Raw genomic sequence first — 12421 nt, forward strand, 5'->3', positions numbered from 1 at the left:
GTTTTAACAAAATTGTTCACTGACAGATTTACAGATCACAGTAGAGGTCAAAGAAGTAGTTTTGAAGAATTCTTAATTAGTAAGTAATAATGAAGCAGGGAGCTCTTCCACTAATAATTTTATGGTTTTAGTAGGTTAGGAGATACTTTGTTTTTCTAAAATCATGATGCCCATCTCTAACTAGAATCAAAAAATAATTAATTTTAATATACCTTATAATTAAAATTACCTGTTTTATTAACTGTAGCTGAAAGTCTGTACACTATAAATTAAAAACATGGTTATAAAGAGAAATCAAATTATTTTTGCTAGACTGTACAAGAAATTTAAAAGTAGCATAAAAAAAGAATCTCATTGTAGGATTTTTAGGAGGTCCTTAAAGTGCGAGTTAACCAATAGAAAAGAAGTCTTGAGTTTTTAAATTTAAAACATTTTAAAATTTAAAAGCATGACCACGAAGTCAAAGTAATGTAAAAGAATAGTTAGAGATTTAATGAAGGAAAAGGAATAAATGGCTTAAGGTAATATTAGGAATGCAATTTTAAAAGGGAGCTCATGCTCAATTCTACATGAAGGGATAAGGGGAAGGCTTCAGAAAAGGGAATTCAGTCTTGGGTTCCACTGCTGATTCTGCTACTTAAAAACTTCATAAAGCAATGCCTTCACCTGTGGTTTTAGTTTACTCAGCTGTGAAATATGGATTAATTCTTTCAATCTAATACTGTATATTCAATGTAGCATCTTATGTTATATATTTTCTTGCATTCATGGAGTTAGTGATTTCTGTCCAAAGGAGTAAAAGCAAATATGAAATGTCTTCGATATCAAATTCTTTAACTCTTGGGAGTTCAACACTTTTGATCAGAACCAGAAAGTGAACCAACCCTCGGTTTGTGTGCAGGGTCTAACTTGACTTCTTATGAAAGAGATAACAGAGCAAGAAAATTAATCTGCCTGTAGTGTTTTAAGATTTGGGAGTAAGGGAGGATTACTGCAATTTAAATTGCTTCTCCCTCAAGTTGAAATTTTTTTCCTGAGGAAAAAGGAAAGAATAAGAGTGTAGGATTTATGTCCAATTTTAACTTAATGTCTTAAGGAACATTTTTATGGAAACATTTTAAAAGGAATATACTTAAACATTTTACTGTTCAAACCTTGAAACGTCCAACATTGTATCTCTTTGTATCTGTTTTTTATTCTTATCAAACTATATTTAAAGTATTACTATGATGCTGTAATTAATGTAAAATCTTGTGGTTTTTTCACCTTTTAAATGAGCTTGTATTGAAATAAGTTAGTTTCATTTTAATATTGAATGTTCACTAGTAGAATTACAGCATAGGTAAATTATTATCCACATGATAGTTGTTTCTGATTTTTCATTTATGTGAACAACAAACTAACTCAATTTTTAAAATAGAGTTTTGGCTTTTTACCCCTCTAATTAATTTTGGGGGGAAAGGCCAAGAAAAATTATTTAGGCCATGGGCAATTTTATGACCTCTTATATACTCTAACCAAAGAATAGTCTGAAGATAAATACAATTTTCCAGTTCTGCCTGAATATTTCTTATTATAGCCCAGATAACTTTAGGTTTTGTTGTTTAGATTTATTTTTGTAAATTTAATGGGTAAGAAGTAGTTATCTTAAAAATGTTAAAATGTATTCAGCTAGTAGTGGGAATCTTTTTTCCCAAGTGCTGATTTGATCTTGGTGGTTACTTAAACTGTGTCTTTTGATGGATGTGTATGTTAGTCATTGTTTGCCAAGCTAACAGTTGATTGGTAAATGTTGACTTGGTTGGGTTTATATTGTAGACATTGAGCTTTATCTGTCATAATTATTGCAGGTATTGCTTCCATTTATTATACACTTTTAATCTTAGATTTGTTATTTTTCACTGCATAGAAGTCTATTTTACATAACCGGATCTGTTGATTTGTTACTTATGCTTTCTTTCATTGCTCGAAATTGTATCTCTTTCCCACAGATGAGATAAAGATGCTACTCTGTTTTCTCCAAAATTACTCAAACACTTAGCTCTTCATATATTTAGAATTACCCATAGTGTATGGTGTGGATATGTTTTTCTCCACATTGATACTCAGTTTTTCTGACAATATATTTTAAATAATGGTTTTTCTCTATTTAGAAGCACTTTTAAGATTTGAGCATGATTTTGGTCTTTCTAATCCCATGGGTCTTTTTGTATTTTTTTATTGTTGTAAATATGCATAGCAAAATTAACAGTTTTAACCATTTGTAAGTGTAACATTCAGTGGTATTAAGTACATTCACAGTGTTGTGCAGCCATCACCAATATCCTTTAGTCTCTTTGCTTTATTTCTACTTTAACTCGAAACATTATTGCTGTTATTCTCAGGCAAATTGTTTAAATCTCTGAATCTTGGTAGCCCTGTCAATAGTGTGAGGATGATACCCACTATGTCTTAGGATAGTTGTGGAGATAAAATTAGGTAAGACAATGACTGTAAAAATACTTGGTGTATTCTATGTGCTTGGTAAATGATAGCTCTCTTATTGTCACTATTCTCATGGATTTCAGAGGCTCGTGTAAGGCAGATCTTTCTTAATTGCCTCTGTTATTCTCTTTTCCTCCAAGATATTCATCATTATTTTTGCCTAATTTTCCATAAGAAATTTTTAGGTATTGAAATAAACCTCCGTTTACTTCTTATTTGAAACCTGCTATATCTTTTCTATAGATTATGAAGCCTAAATTACTTTTTAGTATCATCCCCATTGACACTTAATGCTAACAAGCACTCTTCTGCTAAACACCACAGAAATGTTTTCTTATGTTTTGAAACTATTTTCCTGGTGTCTTTTCTGATTTTGCCTTATGAGACCTCCTCCTTTATAAATTAGAACTTGTTCTGAAGAGATATCTTTGGGCTTTGTGTTTGGTATTTTGGGTGTTGGGACACTTGTTTCTGAATTCATTGATAGAGCCTCTTTAGAATAGATCAGTTATTGAAAAACAATGCTTGAAGCAACTGTCTTAGAGCCATCTAGAAGAGGGTATTTTGCTTTTTGTTTTCATTCTTCAAGGCATACATATAATTATTTTTGAGGAGACCCTGGTAAACATTTGCTAATTACCTTCTTTTAAATCCTAAAGTAATCCACATATTTAATAAAAATCCTAAGTGATGTTATACCACTTTTGGGGGATAATTCTTTAAGTTAATTTGTTTATAACTATTATTGCCAAAATAAATGTAATTTGGGGAAACATGCTGTTCATTTTTCCCAAGGAAACATCCGTACCTTTCTCTTTGGTGTGCTCTAAAAATATGTATAAGACTTTGGAAAAAGTAGTAAATAGACTCCTTAAACACAATGTAATCAGTGATCAAATTTATGAGCTATGCAATTTCTATTTGTAACCGTATAAAAGAGAATTAACCCCTGAATATCTCTGGGCACTCCTTGCCACATGCAAGTTCCCCTTCTGGGACCTATAATCAGACTGTTCTGCTCTATGTAGACACTTAACCTTGATGTTGTAATTAACAGTGATGTATATTTTGTTTTCATTGAAAACAATTTGACCTTTATTCTGTCCTTTAAAATATATAAATAAATATATGTATGTACTTTATTTATTTTTCCCTTCCTGTACTTAAGAGCTATAATAACAGTTCTTGCTTGTGGCCATTTATAATTAAATTTACAATTACAGGATAAATAGTATGTTGAACTTGGTACAAAACAAATTATGAGGTAAGAATCTAATTAGAATTTTGAAATAAAATACTTGTTACTAGTTATTTTCCTTCTGGTTTCTAAGGATTAAAAATAAAAATTATGGTTGTCATGTTACAAAAGAATCCTGCTTTATTTATGAGCATGTGAAATCACAATATTTAAAATTATGAATCGAACCAAAATTACTGTTTTTTCACTGTCAGCACTTGCAGGTAGGGAAATGTGAAGTCTCAGGAAATACTATTTCTGTTCTTAATTATAGGTTTTCCCAGATTTCTCCCCATAAAGGCCTACGGATACTGACAAACTCTCTAAAAGGTGGTAAAATAGTTGTGTAACTGAAACTAAAAAATCATGAAAAGGTATTACTATCCATATGCCTTTAAAGGTACTTAAAGCAAAGATTAACTCAGTGTATTTTGTTATTTCATTGGCTGTTTGACTAAGCTGTAATTATATTCATTTACATTACATTAAGAATCCACTTTCCATTTCTATGTCAAACCTTTGTATTATTAGATATTTCAGGAGATGAATCTCGTTGAATATCGAATAATATCAGGTTATAGTAATGTTAAAAGCAAACAAAACACAATTAGATTAAACTCTAGAATTTGTACATGGAAGTGAGAATACTAAGATTTGTATCATAATTCTGTATTTTTTAGATTATCAAGTACTGGAGTACTATGTCTGTATTATACAGTACTATCATTTGATGGTTAGTAAGTGTGATTTTCAGTTGTGAGAATATGCCATTTTTAGAAAGTGGTGTAAGATCTTAATATTAAAAGTTGTAGGAGAAAGCTTCTATGTGGGGGACCAGAATGCTTCTGTGTGCCACCATATGGGCCCCCAAGCTCCAACAGAACAGACGCTCCTTTGTTCAGGACCTCGCCCTATGTATCTGTCCATCTGGTCATTAATCCATATCCTTTAATATCCTTCTATAATAAATCAGTTATCTAAAGAGTTAAAAAAAAGTTTTAGCACACTGATAAATGCTAGGAGCATGATAAATAATTGCATTCTTGTATTTAGTAAGTTATATTTCAGGTATTTGACATTACAAATTATTGAAAGGAAGGAAGAATATTGTATTGCTGGAAAGTAGTATTTTAGATGCTTGTTGTGGTAGAATTACTATAGTTACTATTAATATATTTCATATACAAGTTTATCAGAATGTATGTTTATAGACTTCACATATGTCACATATTACCAGTAGTATCCCAGAGGGTTCTGTAATAAATCATATGCATTCCTTATAGATTGCTTTTTTTTGTTTTCAAATTATCAAAATTGCTGTTAGTCACTGACTAATTACTTGATTTTTAAAGTTTTTTCCTAAATATAGAAATTACCTATGCCCCTTTTATTTTGCTAAATTGAAAAACTAAGAAAATAAAGGTAATTTTAAAGGTGGAAACAACAAAGGGTGCTTATTTTCAAAGAAAAGGAAATAGGAGAGGTAGAAAGGAGTATTTTCCAATTTTTCCCTTAAAGGTTTTCTTGTAACTTATAGAATTTGTCTCAAGAAAAATACAAAATTCTTCCCTTTCTGTTATAAAGTCAGTATAATATTACTATATTCTGAAAAACAAAATTCAATATTTTAACATTTTGTTTTGTATGGCTTGAGAATTTATTTCCCCACTATTAAGAGGAGTATTTCTTACCTTTTAAAATCCATGACCCCATTGGTCAATTAAAAAAAAAAATGTTCTCCTTTAACAGTTTTCATATTTTGAAAATAAATTAGTTTTTGTGTTTAAAAACAAAAATTAAAGCACATTTTATTGCATACTTTTTTTACATAATTTTTCTTACCTTCCTCTTGCTCAGAGATAGATTTTGTAACCCTTTCCCATGAAAAGGAGTATTCCCTCCCTCTCCTTTACTGACTCTACTAATTAGTGCAATTGTTATAGTTATAGCCTTCAATTAAGTAAAACGTGGAATATTATCACTTTTTGTTTAGGTGAGAGTTGGTCACACAAAAATTCAACAAATGAGGTATTAATGGCATTACATTTCTCTAACGATTTGGCCCGATTTAGCTCTTTCTTATGGGAAGAAATCATATATGTACCTATATGTATATTATGTACATTTAGACACTGTTGAAAATCCCATAAAGACATTTCAGTTTAAAACTGAGACAGATATAAGCTGGTAGAACATAAGTGTTTCATCTTTCACAGTTGTGAATCAGTCTCACGTCACATTGATTATGATCTTTGGAGTAGAGCAAAACAAGTGCAGGGAGGATAGCTCCTGTGAGCTTTAGTTATTGCGTGCTGTAATTCTGTAGCACCAGTTATCTACGTCATGTAGTATGAGAACTTAGTTTTTGAGGCTCTCTGGATGAACTACACGTGAGTGTGTTGAGCATCAAGTGCTTCTGACCTTTAAACTTTTTTTCTTTTTGACATTCTAGACCAGGACAGGGCATAAGTAAAGCTGTGTCAGAGTTAGACAGTTTTATATCCAATTGTATCCCTTATACATGTTTTCTCTCCTTTTTCCATTCTGGAGTGTAGCTCTAAAAGAAAGTGTGTTGTATTGCACCAGGATAGAGCAAAAAGAAGTAGAGTGGTGGTAAATTGGTACAACTGAAGTTTTTCATTTCCCTTTTTATGTTACCTATTTTCATTATTTCTGCAATAAGATTCTATACTTGCTTTTACCTTTGTATGTTAAGTTGGTTACAGTGATTGGTAAAAGAAGTGAAACCAGGTATGACCTTAATTAAAAGCATAAACAATCACATCTGTTTTGGAGAAGTGCTATTTTCATTTTTGTTAAATAGAAATGGAGTTTTTAGTTTTTGTAATTATTTAGTTTTCTAACATCTGCCTGTCTCACTGTCTGTCTCTCAGCAGCAGGGCACAGTAAGGTATTCTTCCCAGTAAATGTGGGGCTTAGAGTCCTGTTTTTTGTTTGTTTGTTTGTTTGTTTTCTTTTCTTAGTTTGAAAATCAGGACAGGAAGAGCAGGGTCTGAGAAGGTAAAGATTTTGCTTAAATAATTGACTAAGCAGTATGTTTATTAGAGCTTGTTATTTCAGAATAAAACTGGGTACTAGCTTTACATGATTATTTTCCTTAATTCTAAAATTCAAAGTTTCACTTTATTCATATTATTGAAATAGATCCAGAAGAATCGAATTTTCCTTTAAATTGATTACATATGTACAGATAATTGGTTGTGAAAGTATTTAATTGGTATTTCGGTTTGTCCTGTTTAAAGTGATTCTGTGTGTCTGTATTAACGGTTACGTAAATGTTCTACATTAAAGCAGGTTAGATGTTATAACTTATTGACTGGCTAGGCTAGTTTTTATCATTTTTAAATGTAACTCATCCTTAAAAAACTGTGTTTTAGTTATCTTCACATGGCTGTTACAGAATGTTTAATGCATTAGGCACTATAGTAACCATGTTTTATGTACAGCAAATGTGGTTCCATGTGTTGACTTTTGCAAGATATCATAAAAGTCATTTGGTAAACCTGTCCTGACTTGAGGTAGCATGTCAGTTTTGAAAAGCCACATGCAGATTTGAGATTTTGAGATTGGAGCTCACGTAGAAAGCTTGGGGTAACAAAATATTTTAAAAAATTATTCTCTGATGGCCTCAATGATAATGTTAAGAGTACATTAAGCTTTGAATCCCTCCTCTTTTTTAAACAGACTGTGAAGTCTGCTGAGAGACACTTGCAATCCAGTCACATAAGCATAATAAATATTGGTCCTCATGGAAGAAGAGCAGGATTTACCAGAGCAACCTGTAAGTACTTCCTTTAACAATTTAAAGTTGATTGTAGGAAAGCTTATCTTAAGAGATTTTATATATTCAGTTTTACTACAGATTCTAAATTAGAAATAAAATTAAAGAAAGGACTTCTTAGTACTTTCTAAGAAAATAATGTTGTATGTTCTTAAATTCATATCTTGCTAACTTAATGCTAAACAGTCGGCATGGAAAATTTAGCATTACAAGGTAAGTATTGTATTTGGAAATGTCATTTAAAAAATCAGTGGTTATTCTTACAGTTTTTAGAAAATAAAAGAGGACATCTATTTACTCAACAGTATATATACCACTTCTGCCAGAAAATTTAGTTTTATCTTTACCTAAAATCCCCTGACTTAATTTTTTAAAAAGTAGTAGTAGTTGAAGAAAGTATAATTTGACCACTAGCTAATTCTTAAAAATAGATGACCATCAAGAATAGGTTGAATTCTTAACTTCTTTTAAATATTTAATATAAATGAATAAAATCATTTTAAATGTCCCCAAGTGATACAGATTTGTTGCCTTACCATGGCTTCTTTTTGTTTTTTTGTCTTTCTAAGTGTATTTTGGCCCTTGGCATTTAAAAGAGGAAGGCAATAGTAATCATTCTCCTAAGATACTTTTATGTTTAAAAATATTTTCCTTTGACTGGTTTCTTTTTCTGAAATTAGATAAATACTGATTCAGTTGGCTATTCTGAAAGAGCCTCCTGCATTTCATACTAAGGGAGAATATAGAGTATTATGTGTTTACCTCTCTTTATGAAAATCCAGCCTAAAAAATTTGAATTTTGAATAGAGGTAATAGGGTATGTTTTCCATGTTGTAGATGTGTTCTTTATATCAGTGAAGGATGGACACCAACTTCCATTAAAATAATGAAATCCTTAATATATTTGTAATAATTTTTTTTTTTATGTTGAGAAATGTGTACTGATGATTACTTTGCCATTATTCTTTTAGCCCCTTTACTCAAGGTAAGTATAGAACTAGAGGGGCATAAGCAATTGGTAAAATGACTTTTGGAAACATTTGAAATCCTTGGTGGGACCTTAATAATCAGGGAAATGGTAGGGTTAAAAATTATCCTCATCAGTGTATCTAAGATATACACTGTAAGAACAAATAAGAATTAGAGACGCTAAATATATCAAGAGAGATTATGCCATTGGGTTTTTAGTGTAGTAAACAAAGATCTAGTTATAGTTTCAAAAGACTTATGTAAGTGTTGACATATTGTTGAAACGGGCATTGTTGTTAGTTACTTCTTTTATTTAAGGTACTGAGAATTATAAGGCTGACCTGCTGGTGAGTCATTTTTTCTGCTCTGCTTCATTTCCTTGCCATTCTGTTTAATTTCTATACCATGATATGCAAAACCTGATTATTACTTCAGAGAAAGTGAGAAATTAAAGCACTTTAAAAATAAATTTTCTGCTAACTGTAAATGGTGATTTTCATGGGGCATCATTTTTTTGTTGATTTGTGCCTGGGTCTTCATTTATAAAGGTGACCAATTAACAACATGAAGAGGTCGCTGCCACTAAAAGAAAAGTTTAATATTACTCACAACTCCCTTAGAAATGAGAGACCCGGCACGCCACACAGGGTCACGGGGTGAAGCACCAGTGTCAGTCAGGAGGCAGAAATGCATAAGGGAATCTTAAAATGTATCCAAAGGAAATGTATAGGCCACAGTCTTAACTGGGGTTTCCATGGGCAGGTTAGGTGAGACAGGGTAAACAATTTAGGATTGGCTAGTTTGAATAATTCCACGGGGCCTTTGGGGTGTAGGAGCTATCCCTAGGTATCTGGCCCTGGGTTGATTTAGAGGAGGGGAAACTGACTTTGTGTGTGAGAGTTAGATAAAGGAGGTGGTTCAGCATATAGGCTCTGAATTTGCAGGGGAGAGATAAGCAACTTTGACTCTTAGTTTGACCTCGTGATTTATGGTGCTGAATGGGCAAATACAGAATCTAAGAAAATATAGAACACTCATTAACTGTTAAAAATAATTAGAATAGGAAGAGTAAATGTCAGACTTTGAGGAGTAAAACAGATTTTCACAGGCCATAGCTGAAATCTAAAATTTGAGTGGAAAGAATGGTCCTGTCCCAATTTGATGATGACAAGTAAAGCCAAGATTTGTTTTTTTTTAACCTTTAATGAAGGTACTGGGAATTGAACCCAGGACTTCATGCGTGCTAATAAGCATGCACTCTACCACTGAGCTGTTACTCTGACCTCAAAGCCAAGATTTTTAACCCCATTGTTTACCTGTATACAGAGAGAAATGTTGCTGATGGGCATTACTGTTGGAGTTATTTTAGTACTGTTATTTAACTTGATGAGTTATCCCTCTCTTGTTGAATTCACTAGCTCTACTTTAAGATTTGTTCAGGTCATTGCACACAATGCAATATAAATCCTAATTTCAGGTTCTGTCTTTCACTTTTCCTTGTTGCCAGTCAGTCCTCAGTCCTCTGCACTTAGAAATGGTTCTCTCAGTGGTCATCACTATGTCTTCTTACCCCAGTCTTTATCTTTTTCAGCTGCTCTGAATCAGCTCATATTATTGTCCAAACTGGAACTCTATTGAAGAATGAAAGGGACCGCTAGCCTGACTTGGTTTTAGGAAGGAAGTGTAAATCAAGACTGTTTCTGGAGAATTGGAAGCACTTAAGTAACTCCTTTATAGCTATCAGGGTGCTTGCTAAACTCTAGTTTTAAAAGAGCATATATGCATAGGAAAAATTTTTAGAATATGCCAAACTGAGTGCTGATTATTTCATGGAGATTGTGGGGAATATATTTTATTTTATACATATCTGTATGGTTTGGATTTTTTAAAATATGAGCATATGTGCCTTTTGTATTTAAATTTTTAAAAGAAAATAATACCATAGACCAACGAGGCAGTGTGTGCATGCAACCATAGTGTGCTCTAAGCTAAAACATGGAAAAGGGGTGAAATTTGGGAAATATTCTTGACTGAGAACAATGAAAAGGACCTTAAAATTGTGTTTTTGGCTTGGAAGATAATGAGAAGAAAAAGATGGAACAAATGGCAAAAAGAGAACAACTATACTCAACTCCTAATTTTTGTCTTATCTATCAAGGAGAGACTTATTTTTAAGCCATCTTCTCATACCTGGATTAATGCAACAGCCTCCTTTGATTTTCTTGCATTGAATTTTGTCCCCTTCCTGGTCATTTACTATCTACACTTTATCAGAGTGATCTTTCTGAAATTCAGAGTGGATCATGTTTAAGGCCCTCTTGTTAGCCTCATAACAAAATTAAAACTTCTTAATCTGGTTTATAAGGACTTTCATGGTTAGGCTTCTTTTTACCTACACAGTCTGATTTTAAAATATATTTTGATTGATTGATTGATTGATTGTATTATTTAATTATTTTATTTTGACGGGGTTGGGAGAGATAATTAGGTTCTCTTTGCTTTACCTGTTTTCATTTTTCACACGTTAAGAACAATACGTGACTCCTTTCCCCACATACTACTCTTAAGGGAAACAGCCCCAGATTCCATCAGTTGCTGCATCAGATCAGAACCAGGATCTGATGTTCACTGGTTTGTACTAGATCCAAAAGTGACTTTTGGACCAGTAGCCTGTAAACTTAAAAAACATGTTTTTTGCCTCCTATCACAAGTCACGTCCCATATGCAATGGTGGAAAAGGCAGTTGTCTCTGCCACAGATTTTACCTTTCTCATAATTTGGAATGCCTCCTCTCACTCTCTACATACTAATTTCCTTATGCCAAGTCAAATTAATAATTAGATAATAATTGATAAGCATGATCAAAGAAAATGATATTAAGTGGTTTTTGTGTATAATTTCCCCTAGGTTATGTTCAAGCCCTTCCCTCTAGAATATAGAGTGTGACTTTCTAGTAAAGAGAGTGATATGCTTCTCTTTTTTTGGACAGTGCTCGATAAATTCTGACACAAACACCTTCCTTTTCATAGGGTTCATGCAGACTTCTGTTGGATTTATTATTCCTAAGATTACAGTTTATCTAGCACTAGTATGATTTAGGCTCTTGTTAAAACTTAGAATGTACTATAATTGTATACTTGTAAGTCATCTCATAGTAATTCTGGAATGACATTTGAGATGCATAATATAATTTTTTTTATCTAGAAAGTGGTATTTTCTTAATCCTATCTTGAAAGTTTGGGGATTCAACTTCATTTTTGCTGTCTGTAATGATAACACTAAAATACAACAGCTGTATAGCACTTTGTCTTTCATAAATAGCTCTCTCTCATTCTTTTTTTTTTCTCCCCACTCTGTCCCCAGTTTCATTTTCACAGCAACCTAGTAAAGTAGGTAGTCGTATTTTTCTTTTACAGATGAGAAAACAGATGCGGAGAAGTAGGCATACTGTGAATAAGCTCTCAGAACTGAGCCTCAAACCTGTATATTCTGAATTTGTGCATTGGATTGTTTGTATTCCCTTGCTCTGTTAATGTTTAAAGCATAATTATTTTTTTAGCAGAAGCGCAAATAGAACTCTGATTCGTGAATTTGCCAGTGGTTCTTCTTTTTTGTGTTATCTTTAGTCATAACATACCTGTAAGATTATGTCATTTTTTAAAATAACAACTTTATTGAGATACAGTTCATATCCATTTTAAAGTATATAGTTCGATGATTTTTAGAATATTCGGAGTTCTGCAACTATCACCAGAATCGATTTTAGAACATTTTCTTCGCTCCAGAAAGAAACTCCTGTGTACCCATTAGCAGTCACCTGTCCCCAACACTCCCAACCCTCCAACCCTAGGCAACTACTAATCTACTTTTCATTTTACCTGTTTGTGGATATTTCATATAAATAGCATCATGCAATATGTGGTCCTTTG

The 12421-nt window shown here is 32.4% G+C and overlaps 1 protein-coding gene across 2 annotated transcripts in view; it reads left to right on the top strand.

The window, feature by feature from the left end:
- EYA3 (EYA transcriptional coactivator and phosphatase 3) overlaps positions 1–12421 on the top strand; it is an 85740-nt gene that overhangs the window by 15453 nt on the left and 57866 nt on the right. For both annotated transcript variants that reach the window (XM_010996888.3, XM_010996890.3), the window contains exon 2: positions 7427–7523. In XM_010996888.3, coding sequence (XP_010995190.1) covers positions 7491–7523 — 33 coding nt within the window. In that variant the 5' untranslated portion in view covers positions 7427–7490. The remainder of the gene's footprint in view (positions 1–7426; positions 7524–12421) is intronic.

This window comes from Camelus dromedarius, chromosome 14, assembly GCF_036321535.1.
Source record: "Camelus dromedarius isolate mCamDro1 chromosome 14, mCamDro1.pat, whole genome shotgun sequence".
Lineage (NCBI taxonomy): Eukaryota > Metazoa > Chordata > Mammalia > Artiodactyla > Camelidae > Camelus > Camelus dromedarius.